General features: G+C 36.6%; 1 protein-coding gene and 1 long non-coding RNA gene across 2 annotated transcripts in view; one reads left to right on the top strand and one right to left on the bottom strand.

Annotated features, from left to right (window-relative positions):
• LOC121729075 overlaps positions 1 to 19,734 on the top strand; it is a 30,764-nt gene that overhangs the window by 4,414 nt on the left and 6,616 nt on the right. Inside the window, exon 2 of the mRNA XM_042117464.1 lies at positions 13,340 to 13,448. Within this exon, the coding sequence (XP_041973398.1) occupies positions 13,340 to 13,448 (109 nt within the window). The remainder of the gene's footprint in view (positions 1 to 13,339; positions 13,449 to 19,734) is intronic.
• Positions 4,236 to 17,999, bottom strand: LOC121729082. Its single transcript, XR_006035909.1, has 3 exons — positions 17,988 to 17,999; positions 11,767 to 11,769; positions 4,236 to 4,308 (listed from the first exon to the last, which is right to left on the bottom strand). It is a non-coding gene; the product is annotated as an uncharacterized LOC121729082 (long non-coding RNA).

The raw sequence follows: 19,734 nt of genomic DNA, 5'->3' as shown, positions 1-19,734 counted from the left end.
GTTAACAAACGGCGGAGTAATCGTTGAATATAAGAAAACGAACATAACACTTCCCCCATTTTGAAAGTCGGTTAAAATTGTAGCCTATGTGTTATTTATTTAATATTTTAATCAGCACATGAATTGAATAACAAATTTTTTTTCAAATTAATCGTAGCACCATCTGTCAGGACAAACTAAAATTGAAATAGAATAATATTGAATGCGATGATAGCGCCGTCCGCCGGATCTAATGTAAAACATTCCAAAATCAACAACTCCTTATAAATAAGAAATTAATTGAAAAAACATTTTCCAGTAGACCAAACTGTAAATCTAAACCATTCTCGAATCTCCACGAACACACACAAAAAATTTCATCAAAATTGGTCTAGTCGTTTAGGAGGAGTTCAGTCACATACACACGCACACAAGAAATATATATATTAAGATAGAGATTTATTGCCCGTAGTTTCTTAAGAAATAGTTTTAATACCTAGTACATAAAAAGGCTGTACTTTGCCATAATCTCATAAGCATTTTGTTTAAAGCCATTAATCCATCGTTGTTTTGCGCGCGTTGCGATAGTATTGAGGCCATCCATCACAAGAAGTTAGGCACGTTTCGCTGATCATTTCACACATGAGCTGCACGGAGCCGGGCAAAAACGTCTCCCACGAGCGGGGCACAATGGCGGGGCACAATGGCGGGGCACAGGCACAATGGGGGCCCGGCGGGGCCTCGCGGGGCCGCGCGGGGCCTCGTGACACGCGAAGGGCGAGTTGGGCAATGTGTGCGGTTTGCACGTTTTTGTCATCTCGCGATTACTACTACTACAACAGCTGTACACGCCTGAGTGGGAATTCCACTGGCGACAGTTAAAGTTTACTGTCGATTATTGTAGCTCTCGTTTTTCGTGTTAATGATAGAGTAGTTTAACGAGCCATTGATACTAAAAGGCGTTGGGGAAATCGGAAGTTAAGCTTTCAATATGCTTTTGCGCCGGATTTACGTTTTATTTAGGTCCATAGGCTTTTGGTTTAACTTACCTGTATTATCAGATACATATCGTAAGGATGAATAATTATATTATGTCCTTAATTGCTCATACAATTACAACTTTGCTTAAACATTTTAAATACTCTTTAAATATATTAGAGCTAAACATAGATGTTCATCGGAATATTCATATTAATGAGTCCTGGCGTCGTTAGTCTGTTGTAAGGCGTTTCGCAAGGCGGCCGCGGAGGGGCGGGCGGCGCGGGGGCGGGCGCGCTTGCGCAACGGTTCAAGGGCGGCGCATTATCCCGTACCGCGGTTATGCCCGAACTGCTCATTTTGTTATTATACGAAAGGTCAATGACGCTAATGTAATTACCCTAATGTCACATGTCTAATATGTTAGCTCCGTGTGAAATTGAATTGTCTAGATTGACCCTGTGTCAAGTTTAGTCGTTTTTTAACGGCGAGGTAATCGTTTTTTGATAATAATAATATTCGGCACTGAAACATTATACAGAAAAGTATAAATCCTCAATGCTTAAACTTGGCTATCAATCATTGATGTGCATTGTCAAGAGCGCGTTGATGTCTTTTTCAGGCAAGCTAGTGTGTTGCTACGCGCGATACAAAACCTTATGATCTTGATCTATCAGACAATTGTTACTTGAAACGCAACTTATAATTTATATATACTTGAGATATATTATATGTAGGTCTGTTTCAGTTGGTTATTAAGGTATTTTATATTTTTAAATAAGTTAGCAACGCTAAAATAAAAATAATAATTAATCTTCAGAGCCGTTTCCAAGTGACTTTTTATGAGAAAATATTTGCAAAGTCTGTATAATAATAGAAGTCGTGATTCAGTGTGTGTGTCAGTGTGTCCGTCACATCTCCGTCAAATGTTAGCGGGGACAATGTTAGTTTCGCAACATACGAGCGAGCAGTAGCTAATAAGTATGTTTAAACATATTGTAGACTAGCTTTTGCCCGCGGCTTCGCTCGCGTGGAATTCGAAAGTCGTGTATAATACGAATATTCTTGCAAATCTCCTTTAGAAACACGATGTTTTTCTAAGACCAAAAGTAGCCTATGTTACTCTCCATCTTTTGAAATAAGTCGATGCCGAAAATCAAGTCAATTGGTTGCTTCGTTAGGCTGCGAAGAAAGGACAAACAAACAAACAAATATACTTTTGCATTTATAATATTAGTATAGATAGCTGTTTCCCGCGACTTTGTAGGCGTTAGCATAGTCTAATAACGGAAATAGATAATTCTCTCCTTCTTATGATCCTTTACTCAAATGGTAAAAAACGGAACCCGATTACAAAGATATAATATCAGCCTGTCCGTCTGTCCATATCCAAGCAAAGCCTCCCTGATATTAATCAAATGACACTCGAAATCTGTATGTTTCACATGTTTCACTATTAATTAATAACTTATTTCGTTCCTAAGGAATAAGAATTAAAACTCAACACTAACGACGCAACATGTTTTTGCTTGGCAACATTACCAGGAGGGAGGGGGGTATGGGGGGGCGGCGCAGCCCCCCCAAGTACCGGCCGGGGGCAAAGCCTCCCGCATGTTAATCAAACGACACTAAAAATCTGTATGTTTAGTTTTGGTTAGATTAATTTCACTTTTAATAAATAACTTACTTTGATTCTAAAGAAGGAGAACTAAAACTCAACACTAACAACGCAACACCATTTTGCTTAGCAATATTACCAGGAGGGGGGGTTAGGTTAGCTGCGCCCCCCCAGTTAGGGGGGGGGGCAAAATTCCCCGCACATTAATCCAAAGACACTCGAAACTGTATGTTTAGTTTCGGTTAGAATAAATTCACTTTTAATTACAACAACACTAATGACGCGACGCCATTTTGCTTAGCAACATTACCAGGAAGGGGGGGGGGGTTTGGGGGGGCGCAGCCTCCCTAAGTAGGGACAGGGGCAAAGCCTCCCAAATATTAATCAGATGACACGCAAAATCTGCATGTTTAGTTTTGGTTAGATTAATTTCACTTTTAATAAATAATTTAGTTTGCTTCTAAAGAAGAAGAATAACTAACGACGCAACACCATTTTGCTTAGCAACATTACCAGGAGGGGGGGGGGGGGGGGATTGGGGCGGCGCAGATGCTAAGTTTGAATAAGGCATATATATCTGCAAAACCTATATACTCAAATCGGATCAGTAGTTTCCCCCTCTTTTGTCCCCTTAGAGGGGTGAGGGGAAAAATTTTATACACCAGATATTAAATTGGAAAATACAGTTTATTATATGATGTAAGTTTATTAAAGAAAAAAGTTTGATACAAAATCTGCCCCCTCTTTGGTCCCCTTTGAGTGGTGGGGGGGAAAACTTTATACACCAGATATGAAGTTGGAAGAAGACAAATATATCTGCGAAAACCATATTCAAATCGGATCAGTAGTTTTCATGTTAACAAAAAAAGTTTGATACAATATCTGACACCCTCTTCGGCCCCCTTAAACGGGTGGGGGAAAAATTTTATACACCAGATGTTAAATTGGAAAATACAGTTAATAATATGAAGTTAGTCCATTGAAGAAACAAGTTTGATACAAAATTTGACCCCCTCTTTGGTCCCCTTAGAGGGGTGAGGGGGGGAAAATTTATACACCAGATGTTAAGTTGAAAGAAGATAAATATATCTGCGAAAACCGTATTCAAATCGGATCAGTAGTTTTCGTGTTAAAGAAAAAAGTTTGGTACAAAATCTTACCCCCTCTTTTGACCCCTTGGAGAGGTGGGGGGAAAAATTTTTGTACACCAGATTTTAAGTTGGAAGAAGACAAATATATCTGCGAAAACCGCATTCAAATCGGATCTGTAGTTTTCGTGTGATCGGAACAAACATACAGACAGACAGACAGACAGACAGACAGACAGACAAAAAAGTAACCACAGTTTTGGCTTCTATAGCGATGTAGTAACAGCCCCCGCTTCTTATTTTTTGGATATCTTTAATGTACAGAATTGTCATTTCTACAGTTTTATTATATGTATATAGATAGGTACATTTTGTTGAAACTAAAAGCACATTTTAGCTAACTTATCATTTGTAATTTAAAACAATTAAATACCTTAAAGATAGGTAACATACGTAGAAGTTTATAAAGAAATTCCAAATTCTGAGTCCCAAAAAAAAAACGATAAGTATAAGGAATTCGACAACGAAGTTCGAGCCACACCTAGGCTGATATAAATAGTCAGGACCAAAATTTGGACCAATCACAGAGCCGAACCGCATCTTGAGACCGGGTTGCATCTGAAGTACTGACTATTTATACCAGCCCTAATTAAAGACACTTTTGTTATAATATTATGTTTAAATAAAACCGTGTAGTTATCTTTCTTGCGTATATCTTCTAAATACTTAATATGTTTAAAAAAACCGTGTCTTTCATGCGGTATATGTTCTAAATACTATGTATGTCCTACGTAAGTAGTTTTAGTTTCTGTAGAATTAAGATCTCGTTGGACAACAATGGCCGGCGTAATTCCTAGTCTTTTGTAGATATTAGTATTGTTCTATTCGTATGTCGTGTGTGTCGTAATAGGCAGTTTACGGAAGTTTACTTTTTCTCAACAATTTGCTTCGTCCAAAGCGGTTTTCCGATGATAATGCTAATTTATTTCTGATTTCCAACATACTAATAATCGACTTCTTAGCGACATTTTAGCTTCCACCGGCCGACAGAATGCTATAAAATATCATAGTTTTCATCGATAATAGTGAGTGAAGCGTCTATAGATATTATAATAGTTATAGACAATCTTCTTTTTCCTTTAGATTTATGAAATCCCATTGTAAAGTTATTGACAATCCCTATATACCAACAAAGTGACAAACTATGCTATTTCAAAGCTAAACTTTACAATTTACATCTTTAGTAATCTTCAAAATCGACTCCACGATCGACAGTAGATCATAATCGTAAATCATGGTTTAGTGTGAAAGGTTGTAGATCCTGTTCCATGCCTATTGCAGAATCTGACTATACGAGATGATATCTCTGCCAATCGTTACCCTAAAATGTTGAACAGTCAAGTCATTTATATAATGTATAGGCACAAACAGTAATATGATAATATATGCCAATGTCACTTATCTATTATTATGAGGATTCGTATAAGATGACATCGAATGTAATTTTGCAATTTGTTTTATAATAAATAGTGAGGGTTCCCTAGAACAATTTTTTTATTACTATCAAGCTAATTTTTTGTGAGTAGCTTCATTTTGATAAGACGAACAAAATGTCTATCTGCGAAAAATCTTTGTAGCTAACAGAGATAGAAAGGATTTCATACTTGGATTTGATGGTCCTAAAATATGGATTATTTTATTTGTAGGACAATGTTACTCTTAAATTATGTTATAACTATAAACCTATCAATATACAAAAAATCAGCTCGTTAGGGTTCCGTTTTAAAGTTCTGTAATCAACAAAACTACGGAACCCTAAAACAGATCTACGTTATTTTTTCAACCTATTTAAAGTTTATGTTAGTCATAATTTGTAGGTTGTCCTTAATATAACCCGACAAAATAACGTTGGTGCGTCATCTACCTATATGACAGTACCTATGTACGTCAAGTAGTATTTGGCATGAATATGCAATGCCCCTGAACGTATACATTATACAAGCTATATAATAGTAAACATAACTTTGTAACTTGTAAGTATAAATACGCAACTTACAACAACAGTGTTAATAATAGTCAAGTTATGCAGATGAACAAACAAATAAAAATTGTTTTCCTTTATAATAATTATTACAATATTGTTATGCCTATTAGCTCGTCTGAATTACTAATTAATAAGTGTATTAGCAATAATGATCATTAAAAACAAGATGAGATACTTAAATATTTTCTAAATAAATGGTTTCTGTATGAAAAACTGCGTAATATTTAACTCTTAGGAAACCTTAAAGCCGTAAAATTATTTTACGATTTGTTAAAAATGTATTTACCTTGCGCCTGCGTCATAATGCATTTCATTTAAATAGAACAAATAAAACGAACTACAAAACACTCTTAAAGATGCTGTTTACCCTTTTAGTTTGCAGATTACTTATTACCTACAGACCGAAGCTCAATCTGCAGTCAATAAGTAGTGTACAAACGAATGCTCACTTTTTTTGTAAATCTAAAATGGAAAATCAATCAATATGCCAAATACATCTTGTCTCATCGTTCTTTTGTCTTTATTAAAAATCAGTTTTTAAAGAAATATATACAAATTCAAACTAATTTTCAATTTAGTTAGTCTCACTAAAATTCAGGATTGACCGAACCGATTTCTCTTATTATAATATCTTCGCATGCAATTTATTTGCCTATAGTCATGGTAATATATTTTGTTAACATTTATTAGAGTACGAGGGTTGGAGGCCTGGTGTCTTGAAATACAAGCAGAACTGCTTAGTTTAGGACGCCAGTCTCCCCACAACATATTATGTGCACTGTATTGTAAATGAAATAAATTATAAACTTATACTGTCTTGCTACAAGAGATTTAAATACTCGTTGAACAGTTGATTAGAGAAAAAATCAGTACAAAATGGTCTCAAAACAACTACTGTCCAACAGAATATGTTTAAGAGGATTCCACACCGCCATTTTTTCCATACAAACGTTGTCCCCTGTTTCCTCCCTGGATAATGCTAGTAGAGTTATAATTTTTTTCCTGAATATCTACGGTCACTAATACAATGTCCCTATGTTTTCTTTTTTTTCATAATTTAATTATTAAATAAGATATGAACGTTCAAAAACCCAAAAAAATGGCCAGATTTTCCACTGTGTTCAAACGTCCAGAAAACAGATTTGGATAGATTATACAAAAAAAGCAAAACATAGGAACACAGCTCAAGCCTTTTTTTAATCTTTAATGAAAAAAGTACTTAAATCGGTTAAGTTTTGGAGAAGGAATCAGGGGACAACGAATCGTTGATTTTCTGGATTTTCTGCAGTTGTCTCTATCGCGTTCTATAGCTATAGATATTACACGTACTTTTTTTTCATTTCTCTAGCTGCTCCTCCTCCCTTTCTCTTAATCCTCTTAATCTTTTGTGGTAAGACCGATAAATTTTAATTTTTAGTTTTAATAATAGGTAATAAATAATCTAAGCGTATTTAAGCGCAGCAAAAACAAATGTTACTATCTACATTCTACAAGTATTATTAGGTGAACTTTTTAATACTATTAGGTATACAATAGAGCCTTAACTTGCACGAAGCCGAGTTCGTGAGCATTGTAGACTCAGACTGACCTCGCCGCTTGCGAAACATCCGCTCCTCCGCGCCGCTGTGGTTACTCTTCGCACTAATTCGCAATAGACAAACACCGAACGGCTCAGTTGAGAAATGCTATGAATATTTAGCTTTTTTTGACCCTTTAGGTGGCTACTGGCTGGCTCGATGATAGTAATCAAAGAATAGTAGCGCTGACCAAGTTTTGGGATAACATTTCTTTTATCAACCTGTTAATACCTTCCGTGGAAAGAAACTCTTTTTTTAGTAGCCACACTAAGAAGCCCTTTCAATGTGTGCTAAGTTCCATTCTAAACTAGAGAAATCCACTTAGGTACTACGTTAAGAGGATCTGTGAAACAGCATGCGTGAAATTTTGCAAACAAATACCAAAATATAGTCAGATTTGTTACGTCTGTATATGTCCTGCCTAATTAATGTTGTGTCAAAGGTCTAGAAATTGTTTGGCATTCATTGGAACATTAGCACCATTGATTGACTATTTTACTATCAACGGAAGTCTGTCGCATTGCATGGGCGTCAATAACACTAGGATACAATTTCGTATTCTATCTTCATATACGGCACATCTGGGTAATGTTTTCCACGTAATTAAAACGAGTGGTTATGCTAATTCAGTCTTCCTACTGTCCCATTATGTTGCATGCGTATGATGTAACGTAATTAATGCCACATCACTCGTAAGCAGCTGCGGCTCCGCTCATTGACTTTAAAATGTACATTCCACGTGATGACGATCAATATTCAGGGTCGGGATGATGTAGGTCGTTTGGTGACCCTGGGCCAGAGCAGGCGTGATGAGCTCTACTTTGCGTTAAGGTTATGACAAGATGCCTCTCTAGGTTGATACATTATTAGCCGTTGCGGTCGTCATTATCATTAAAGCTTTAAAGCTGCAATCATCATTGAGTGTGCCTATTGAAGTGGCGGGAACAATGCCAATTGCCATGTTATTTTATCAGAATTATTTCGTGTAAATCTCTTGCATAAAACCGCCTGAACTGTTCGAATGTAGCATTAAAATTTAAAATGTTGAAATTTTTAATCTATACTTACATATAAATAAAATTGGAGTGTGTGTTTGTAATATTGAAAGAACCGTTTTTTACTAAATGCATTTAATGTACATACGGTACATATACCAAAATAGCACTTTTTACAATTTCTGTCTGTCTGTTTATTCCGGCTAATCTCTGAAACGGCTGGGGCAATTTTAACGGGACTTTTTTGGCAGGTAGCGGATATAATAAGGAGTAACTTAGGCTACATTTTAACCGACTTTCAATAAATGAGGAGGCTATATTTGAAATTTTCATACATTTTGTTCATACATATTTTGTAATTTTAACTTTCTAGCTAGCGCGCTTGAGATATATCAGCCTACAGACATACTACTATAATATTATTGCCACGGACGAAGTCGCGGGCAACAGCTAGTCTTAAATATTTCTCAACTAAATTGTGTTAAAAACAATAAAACAATGTTTTAGCAAAATTGACCATTATGTAGGTATTTATGATTGTGGTCTGTGATAGCGGATCTTTGTATGATTAGAATTATGACAAACAATCGACAGGTTGTTAGAGTGGGTGTGACCTACAACTGATATGGATTATGTAAGACGATTAGACGAGACGAAACCCGTTTCAAAACAATACACGTGCCAAAAACAGTTTTCGTCGCGAATTGAAAACAATAAAAAAACTTTACCTACATCCGCATAGATATTTAATAAATAAAGTCCAATGCAATCAAGTTTCTTATTAAAAAAAATATTAACTTAGAAAACTGAAAACAACTTTAATGCAAACACCTCGGTTTTGACTTTTGACCTACAGTGATGGAAAGTTTCAAGAGGACTTTTATCCTTGTTCATATAAATGATACTTATATAAAAACATGAGTGTGAAATTATAGTATGTATGTAGAATAGTGACGTCCACTCTGACCTTTCTGGACGATCCCATGACCCTACTTTTAAGAATAGACGTTATAAATAAATATAAATCCTTAATACTACAATAAGACATATCGGATTAGGTCGGATTATTAACTGTAATTATGCTAGTAGCGTCCTCTGCTCCGACCTTTGCATAATGTAAGCAATATTTAAGCTTTACCCATTTATACCCATTGGTCACATTTTATTACTTGGAGTCACTTTATATTTAAGCTTTAACTTAGATTGCTTGCCCTCTTGAGCTGGCAAATAGCAATTATCCGCGGAGGTAATTACATCATTTTTAAAGCGAATCGTGTCAAGGTACTACCAGGCGACTTCTTTACATTCCGCTTAACGACAGCCACCTGCTTCCGGGTGATGTGCACGCCATTCTCATCCGTAATCCTACACCTAGGTGGCCATATTCGTGTGTACTAGTTGAGTACATATTCGCAATGAGTTTTTACTCATCGACTTTTATAGAAGATCCAATCATTTAATTGTGTTGACGAGGTTCTCATTATGAATATGTTGTGACGTCATCGATATTAATCAAGCACTCAACCACTCACGCACATCCTTACACTAGCACGCTTTTGTCAACAAACAACTTTTCATAATGTGGTTTTGTACCTGCTTAGCATTTTAACAATTGTTGTTAGAAAAGTTTATTTTATTGGAATAGTCTCAGAGAATTATTGTCAACATGTTATCTCTATGTAGCGAGTAATAATAACAAGAAATGAAAGCCTTTGATGAGTACTAACATGGTTTGATTCATGTTTGTTTGATGAAACTTTCAACCACCTTTAGGACTTCTAGCGTTCTTTTTAATAATGGAGATAGTCGTGAGATTCAGAGTAATATAATTTGTCCAATTAATTGTTTAACAATATAATACCGATAACGATTATTATAAACAAGATATTATTCTGTACATAGTAAATAGTTACAGCTGGTGTCAATCTTAACTATCTCTACTATATCCAAGTCAAATAAGTCAATGTTTGATACAATCACTACGCACTGACCCAATATTGATTTAATATCTTACGCATAACATTTGTACATGATTGTTGTCGAACAATTTATTCTCATAATTTATCAATTGCAAAATCACCTGATGACAAGTTGGGCAAGCGCAATTTGTGTCATTAGTACTTCGTCGTGCCTCGTCAAAGTCGTTTCTAATCCATCTTAAGGACCCTTATGTTCGATTATGAAAAACATCGATACGTTTACCTCGTTTTGTCTTAACTTAGGAACTACTTTGGTTGAAAACATTAAACTTCTTTTGTAGATCCTACAAAGATACATAGTATTATTAGTATATAAGTACAGGATATAGCAAAACAAAACGATAATAATACCTTAGAGTTTAGAGTGTGTAATGTGTATTTGTCCTTCCTCTTTCAGCGCTGCTACTTTCACAGTGAACATAGATAAGGGATACATACATATCCAAAACCAAACTTTGTTTTGCTACAGCCTGTAGATGTTGAAAACATAAATTATCTTTTTAAAGCTTATACAACATGATGCCTGACGGTTGAGAATCAACGATAATTATACCTCGCCTCCAAAGCGCTGATTACCAAAATTTTACCATGCCGATTATCACTGACAGAAATTCCTGTGAATGTGATTGTGACTTGACCGGACGGTCCGTGGTCACATTGTCACCGGTTGTGAGTTGTGTCACACTCTTAAGCCTTAACGCTTGTTAATAAATTGGGTCGATGTTTCGAGCACCGCGGCACCGCCCGCGGCGTCTTCGGCGTTACGTAACTGCCGGCGCCGCTTGACGCATGTCCAGACCTCGCAGCCGGCATCACAGATATCGATTACCGTTAAACCGACACCTAGACCAGTGTTTCCCAACCTGTGGTCCACGGACCCCTGGGGGTCCGCGAGAATATATGTATGGGGGTCTGCAGTGTCAACTCTGGACCATACATAATCCAACTTTTGCTGTTTATTTTATTAAGAGGGTCCGTGAAAACTGTGCTTGACTAGGAAGTCGGTCGTCGGGTCCGTGGCTGAAAAAGGTTGGGAAACACTGACCTAGAGCATGAACATAATTAAGTTGTATCAGAGGTTGCCATAGGCATAGCTTCTGAACAAATGTGCCAAATCTCAAAAATGTATGTATGTATGTGTGTATGTTTTTATGTTTGTGCACGTATATCTCCGGAACTACAAGTCCGATTTGAGTGATTCATATTTTTTGTTGTACTAGGTACAACAAAAAACTTAGGGAATACTGAAAGTTTCATCAAAATCGGTTCAGCAGTTTTTGAGATAGGGAATTTTAATTCTTAATTACGTACAGTTTGAAGTCGGTTTTATCTTTTAAAAATATTATTATGTTTTCTGTAATAACGAAGGCTCCAAAAACGACCAATAGATGAACCATCAAATCAGGCACACATAACTCATTAATCAAAACCTTGATGTCTTGGTGAGATGTTAAACACTCACCAATTTCTTAACAACATTATAAAAAATACTTCTTTATCGTTTGTACTAACTTTTTAACTATGGGAACGAGGCATTTAGATGATCATACGTACACAATACACAAGGACTTAATTAACAATTTCATCACCGAACGTGTATAAAAGTCATTCGTGCTAGCACCGTCCTCATCGCTTGCGAATTCTAGTGTATTAAATATCTATTAACCCTTTGGCATTTAGCTACATATGCTCAGTATTTTTAACATCTTAAGGTGTTGCAACATCCTTGGCACCTGCAGTGTGCAACAATTGTTGGCATTTTTGTTCGATTACGCCGTTGATACGAGTATAACGTGCATTATTATAATATTATTATACATATATCATACCATGCAAGTTCACTTCTGAGTTGCTGACTTTCGGAAAAATATTCAAGCTGAAAAGCTTTCTAGGGCAAAATAAGTGAAAAATTAAGAAATACAAGTCGTAACTCGTAACTTATTTTTGATGGGAAACTTAAAACGAGTTATTCCTTTTCCCCGCAGCTTTAAATTATAGTTATAAGCTGAGCAGTGAGCTTGCCCTTTGCTGGTTCACTGGCATTAAAGAAATTAAGTAATTGTAAATATTGCGATATAATATGCGAAATCACTTGGTACTTACAATTGTAAGTAGTAAAACAAGAGTTGTTGAATGTAGAGCATTTAGGTTGGGTTCTATTTATTTTTATTTTTTTTATTTTATGAAATAAGGGGGCAAACGAGCAAACGGGTCACCTGATGGAAAGCAACTTCCGTCGCCCATGGACACACGCAGCATCAAAAGAGCTGCAGGTGCGTTGCCGGCCTTTTAAGAGGGAATAGGGTAATAGGGGAGGGTAGGGAAGGGAATTGGGCCTCCGGTAAACTCACTCACTCGGCGAAACACAGCGCAAGCGCTGTTTCACGTGGGTTTTCTGCGAGAACGTGGTATTTCTCCGGTCGAGCCGGCCCATTCGTGCCGAAGCATGACTTTCCCACATATAAAACTCTTTAGCCATATTGTATTTATTCATACGGATTATACGGTCTACCAAATTTGATCAAAATTAGAATTTATTTGTTGGCAAAATATAATGAACTCCGATAATATATAAGCTGCGATATTTATAATTTCTCGGGGAAATTTTCCACTGTGGATAGCCTAGCAGTTTAGAGTTCTTTTCTGTGACGTAGCCACGAGTAGGTCATATTCTGTACTCTCTTTGCTAATACTATATTTGAGAGATGAGTGTAACGCCATAATAGTTCATTAAATTATATTATCATACCTATGACATGGAACGTTAAGCAAGTCGAAAAAGTTTCAGTATTGTTTATAATACGACTCGTAAACTTTGTGCTAACTGGCTAACGTCTCACTCAAGCACAGGCGAAGAGCCGGGTTAAACCAAAAGTTAAACTTTAACCACGCCCTGCAGCTCTTTTAGGGTGAGTTGCACCACAGGCGTTGGTATAGTTACAGTTCTGGTCAAATTAACTCCTAATTTTGCGAGTGTCCATGGGCGTAGTTGTTGCTTTCCATCAGCTGACCCGTTTGTTCGTTTGCCCCCTTATTTTATATAAAAAGCTCCAAACTAAGATTGTAATTGTATTGTTCCAGATGCAGGCTTGTCTGTTGTTGGCAAGCGTGGCGGTGCTGGCAGCGCTGGCGACGGCGCAGAAGCCCGGCCGGTTCCTCTCCCTCCCCGTGCCCTCCAAGTGCGCTAACAGTGAGTTTGTGTCCCTTTGTCAGCTCTGGATTTATGAATAAGCAGTATAAGCCATGGTCTATGGGCGGCAGCGTCCCATGGCGTCCTAGGGAGGGCGGCAGCGTCTGAGGATGGTGGTAGAGTTCTTACATAAATTAAAGTGGCCTATACTCATAAAACTTTGTACCTAGCTGGATGAGGAAACAACACCAATGGACCACAACATAAAATATATATTTTTAATGATTGTAGGTGCTCTGTAATGTCGAACTTAGAAAAAGTTGCAAGTAACTAGGTTGCAAGTAACTTTTTTTTTTTATGAAATAAGGGGGCAAACGAGCAAACGGGTCACCTGATGGAAAGCAACTTCCGTCGCCCATGGACACTCGCAGCATCAGAAGAGCTGCAAGTGCGTTGCCGGCCTTTTACTCTACATTACTCGTCATCGGATACTGTACTCGGCGAAACATAGCGTTAGCGGTCATTGACCTTTTTAGTCTAGGCGCAAAATGCAAAATGCTCGCACTGTATTTAGAATACTTAAAAATAAAATGTACCTCTTATAAAGTCACAGATTATTACAGATTCATCGGAAAACCTCTTGGTAACTCTTAGAATGATAGTCTCCAACTTTTTACGAGTTCGAAGTGTTATGCTTCATATTCAGTTCACGTCGAGTATGCAAAATACGATATCACCCTTGACTATAATAGGAACATCTGACACTTCAATGTCAATCGCAGTTTTTTACATAGAAAATTACAAGTCTTTTGACAGGGAGTCAAAAACCGCTAGTATCTCGATTCCCCGTGTACACTTTTGATTTTTGTCAACAATGTACGTATAATATTAATATTGTTTATACTTTTTAAACATAAAAATTCCTTTAATTATGATTTAAAAAAAGCCTCAAAAAGTACCGAAATATTCAGTAAAATTTGTCAAAACATACCTAATTTAATATTTAAATCACACTTTTATTAATTTTTAGAATTTTAATGCATTTACATATTTGGAGCGGCGGGATTGCGCAAGCCATAATAGACATGTTACGAAGACTCGTATTGTGAATCTTAAGATGGTTTAATTTAATTGGATGTTATGAAATGTTTCAACTAAAATTAAGGTTAATTAATGAGTGGAAGTTCCAAATAACAATCATCGGAACTAATGTCTGAATAACATTAAGCCTTTTGAGGCAAGGAAAATAATAGTAAATAAGGTTATTAGTAGGTCTAAATAGACTTGCTTGAAGTGATACAAAAAACGTGAATGCAATGGCAATCATACTCAAAACAAAAACTTAATTACCTAATCCTCCCCAGAAAGATTGATTTTGACAGCGCTACATGAATTATTGTTCTCTATTTACCGAGCCTCATTCTCATGACGTAAAAACTAAGTAGGTAAGTGGTAACGGTAACGTCTAATTACAATGTTACAAAGAATGTAGCGGCGGCGCCCATGTTTGATGAGCCATCGGTGCGACAAGAGCTTGGAGTGAAAATGAATGGGTTACATAACGACCACCGGTCGGTGTGACTCGACAAGGTTGCGTCAAGGTAAAAAGTTAAAAATGAGAGGTGTCAAGGGACACCCGAATGTAACGAAGTTATTTCTTATGTTAAGAACCTGTACATACATAATATATACTTAACTAGCGACCTGCCCCGGCTTCGCACGGGTAAAAAATATAATATAGCCACCCACCGCCCACGGCCTGCCAGCACGCAGATTATCAGAAAAGGTTGTTCAGGGAAGTAGATATTTTAATTTCGCCATAACTTCTAAACCAAACATCTAATTTTAATCAACCAAAGACCAAATATTGTCTACATAAACTGTACTTAGAGATGAAATAATTTATTTTGATAAGGATTATTACCATGCGTAAAATAAATGCGTTTAAATGTAGTCCAAAAACATCAAGATTTTTAAATATAAAAAAAAGTAGCCTATGTTACTCGTAAATAATGTAGCTTTCGAATGGTGAAAGAATTTTTAAAATCGGTCCAGTAGTTTTTGAGCCTATTCATTACAATTAAACAAACAAACAAACAAAGTTTACCTCTTTATAATATTAGTATAGATTACTTAGGTACACTCAAAAAATTTTTAAAAAAAACGCCATCTAGTTGATGCACATCATCAACGTCATCTGCCCCTACCATGCAAGTCTTCATAAAAAGTGTCGTTACAACTTTTTCAGCTGAAACTACGTTCCAAAAATACGTGTAGCACTCGGAGACTGTCGCGGTATGCCTATTGCATTGCATTTTTTATCAAGTTATGCAATTATAATTCGCATACGTCTATTAGCACGCACACAATAATAATAATAGCTCCCACACCGGTTTCGGTGACGGTGACCGGTTTCATTGAAACCAGGCCAGCTACGCAGGAGTAATTTTATAGTGCCCAAGTGTGTGCGCAGTACACAAGAGCACTCTCTATTCCTTTACTCTCATAACCCAGTGGGACGGAAGACCGACAGGACCGGCGAGAGATCAGGCGCAGGACCGACTTTTTACATGCCCATCCGACGCATGGAATGTCATCTTAGTTATCAGACAATCAGGTGATCAGCCTGCATTGTCCTAACCAAACTTAGAAATAACATGTTTCCAACGCAGGAATCGAACCCACGACCTCCGAGTCAAGAGCCGCGCTCTATACCACTAGACCACGGAGGCATTGGCGTTGTACGCACACAAACACCGTGCCGAAGTCTCGAAGTCTGGCAACTTTAAACTTTAAAGCTATCGCGACTACTCATTAGACGTTCGCGGTGTTTAGATGGATTACTGAGAATTAAAAAAAATATCCACAGCCGAAAATATAGAACCTCCTTCCTGTTTTGAAAGTCGGTTAAAATATCTGGGACTTGACATGACACTAATGCAGATTCTTTTTAGTGCAGTTTAATAATTAAGTTTCCTAGAGCTTTTGCTCGGCTTATGTCAAGAGTCAAGACTTAACCAATCAACAACGCTGTTGAACAGATAAACTCAACAATTACTCAAATAACATAAAATCTGGGAATTAGAGATGTGGCGCTTGTAATGCCTTAAATATCTTATAATTGCCTATGACAGATCGTAAAATGAGTGGGGGATAAAGACTGAAAATTTTAAAAAGTAAAATATACTTAGATAAAGGTTCTTACTTCTTACTGTACCCAAAAATGAAAACTATAACGTACTAGAACCTAGATGTTCCGTGCGGCTTCGCCCGTATAAATTAGGAATCTAACGAAAACCTTACATTTCCCGCAAATAAATAGCCTATGTCTCACGTGGTCTTAGATACTCTATATCTGTGCCAAATAACATACAAATTGCTCCAGTAGTTTAGTTTAAATAAGCTCTTTCAAATATTTTCCCCGTTTTTTTCACATTTTCCTCTGTATCTTCGCTCATATTGCTTTTAGCGCGATAATATATTATAGCCTATAGCCTCCCTCGATAAATGGGCTATCAAACACTGAAAGATTTTTTAAATCGGACCAGTAGTTCCTGAGATTAGCGCGTTCAAACAGACATACTCTTCAGCTTTATAATATTACTAGATGTTCTGCGCGGCTTCGCCCGCGTAATTTAGGCATGTCACGGAAACCGTACATTTTTCCGCAAAAAAAGAAACCTATGTCCTTTCACGTGGTCTATTCTTCATGTGTGCCAAGCCAAACAACATAAAAATTGCTTCAGTACTTTTAAATAAGCCCTTTCAAATAATTTCTCCAGTTTTTTCCACACTTTCCTCTATTTCTTCGCTCCTATTAGTATTAGCGTGATAAATTATAGCCTTCCTCAATAAATGGGCTATCTAACACTGAAATAATTTTTCAAATCGGACCAGTAGTTCCTGAAATTAGCGCGTTCAAACAAACAAACAAACTCTTCCCAATTATAATATTAGTATAGATTAAGTATAGATGAGCATATTTAACTACATCCTACTAGTTACTACCATAACCAAACTTGCATGTTTGTGGGATTTATTAAACATATAAATAATTTTATTCTGCCTGACAGAAGATAGAAGTTTCTAACCGCAACAATATAACTATCTTCATCGTAGAAATCAGGAAACAGTGTGAATCGGAAATGAAATAACGTTTTACAACTTTTTATTATTATTTATTAATGCAGCTTTTTTTCACACTAATGCTATCAGCTCTAATATACAGGGTTACCTCGTAAGTCGACCTAGATACTTTATGGGGCTATAGTTTAGATCATTTCTGACTGATTTTACTATGAAACACCCTGTCCTAAATTCAATGTTTTTCAAGATAATCTAATTTTAAGTATTTTTCATAAAAAGTCTGTCTTTTGTTGTAAGTATCTCTTTTTTGTAATCTGAGCCTCTAGTATGATTGTTTATGCGTTTTATTTTAGAAGATGAATTGCTCTATTTTAATTTAAAAAAATACAATTGCACAATAAAAATATGAGTCGTGAAAGATGGAGAAAAGTGAAAAATACAATTTACAAAAAATAAAGATGTGTTTTTCTTTAAGGGATACTCAAAAAAATCTATGGAAGTCTGTTTGCAGACGAGCTTTAAAATATCTCCATTTTGTCAGCTATCCAGAGGTTTAACATTATAGGGTAATTATAGTAATTTTCATTAAAAAAAACTTACATGATAGCCTCCTCGGGCATTGTAATAACCTTATTAGTTAGTTCTAAAAAATGAAACAAAACCATGTAAACAGTAAATATTTATTAATTATTGTTTTTACATTTCATGTTCTAGATGTCCGCCGCTGTTCCGGACACAAATTCTCATCCTTTTTCTTAAAGCACTTTTAACGACTTTTAACGATTCCAGTTATTGGTGTAGTTCGCATTTTATCGACTGCATCAATAATTTTTTGGTGTAAAACTTCTACACTTGTTATGGGATTGGGGTCGTCATGTACCAAAGTCTTCATGTGTCCCCATACGTAATAATCCATGGGGGTTTAAAGTCGGGACTTTTGGCTGACCATGGTGTAGGTCCACCTCTCCCAATCCATTTATTGGGATACGTCGTATCTAGTGATTTTCGGACTGATCTTCGGTAACGTGCAGGACAACCATCGTGTTAGATATGTGGTAAGTACCAACACGATGGTTGTCCTGTAGAAATTGTAGAAGTTTAACACCAAAAAAAATATTGATGCAGCCGACAAATAGCGAACTACACCAACAGCTGGAGTCGTTAAACATCGTTAAAAGTGCTTTAAGAAAAATAATGAGAATTTGTGTCCGAAAAAGCGGCGGTTTTTGGCACTTACACCCTTTTTTACGGTATTCATATAGCCTCCTTTTTGGAAGTCGGTTAAAAATAAACGGCTCTTAGAATTTAAATCGAAGTGGTCACCTTAACCTCATTCTTGCAGAGTCCATTTAACGAGACGATTCCCATTATTATGTGCTAGCTGCGCCCATTGTCGTGTGTTCTCTGTAGATAATAGTGCATCTGTCTGTCTGTCATCGCACAAGGCCTAGCCTTAATTGTTTGTCGTGCGAAACTTAACACATTCGCCATTAGAGTCGCGGCCGATGGAAAATCCTGTTTCGAGTCGTGGTGATTGGAACAACGTCATATTCAAATCAACAAATTGTTCCAAATTCAAATTAAGACTGGGTTGCACCAACTAACTTTGACTTTAACCTTAACTATAACCGGAAAAATTGACAGATGTCGTATGAGATTATGGGGTGTTTGGACGCCATATTTAACTTTAACTATAACCACGCCTCTGGTGCAACCCAACCTAAGATCTTTAAGGTTGGGTTGCACCAACTAACTTTAACTTTAACTACAATGCAAAATGTCAAATCTTTGGTTAAAGTTAAAAATGGACGCCATCAAGACGCCATATTTAACCATAACCATAGAGCTCGACAAGGTTTTAAATGAACGTGGCGAAAAAAGGAACTAACGCTGTCATCATACAAAGACGCCATTTTTGACAGTTCTCCTTTACCAGCAGCGCCCCCGCCCACGTTCATTTATAACCTTGTTGGACCAGCTGTCATCTGTCAATATCTCCGGTCAAGTTTAGTTTAAGGTTAAAGTTAAATTTAGCCTTAACTATAACCATAACTTTAACTTTAACCACGCCTAACGGTGTTGCGGTGGGTTTTACTTTTATTTTTGTTTTATTAATAAAATAAAAATTGCTGTATTAAACATACAAGGACAAAACACAGCCAGAGTTATAAAAAAGACAAAAGAGGTAACATTAACAATATAACATAATTATGCATTTATGATTTATCGTCCCTGCAATTTTGTCTAAAGCGGGGAGTGG

The sequence above is a fragment of the Aricia agestis genome, chromosome 1 (assembly GCF_905147365.1).
Source record: "Aricia agestis chromosome 1, ilAriAges1.1, whole genome shotgun sequence".
NCBI lineage: Eukaryota > Metazoa > Arthropoda > Insecta > Lepidoptera > Lycaenidae > Aricia > Aricia agestis.
The sequence above is the reverse complement of the archived record's forward strand: the minus strand, read 5'-3'. Positions and strand labels throughout refer to the sequence as shown.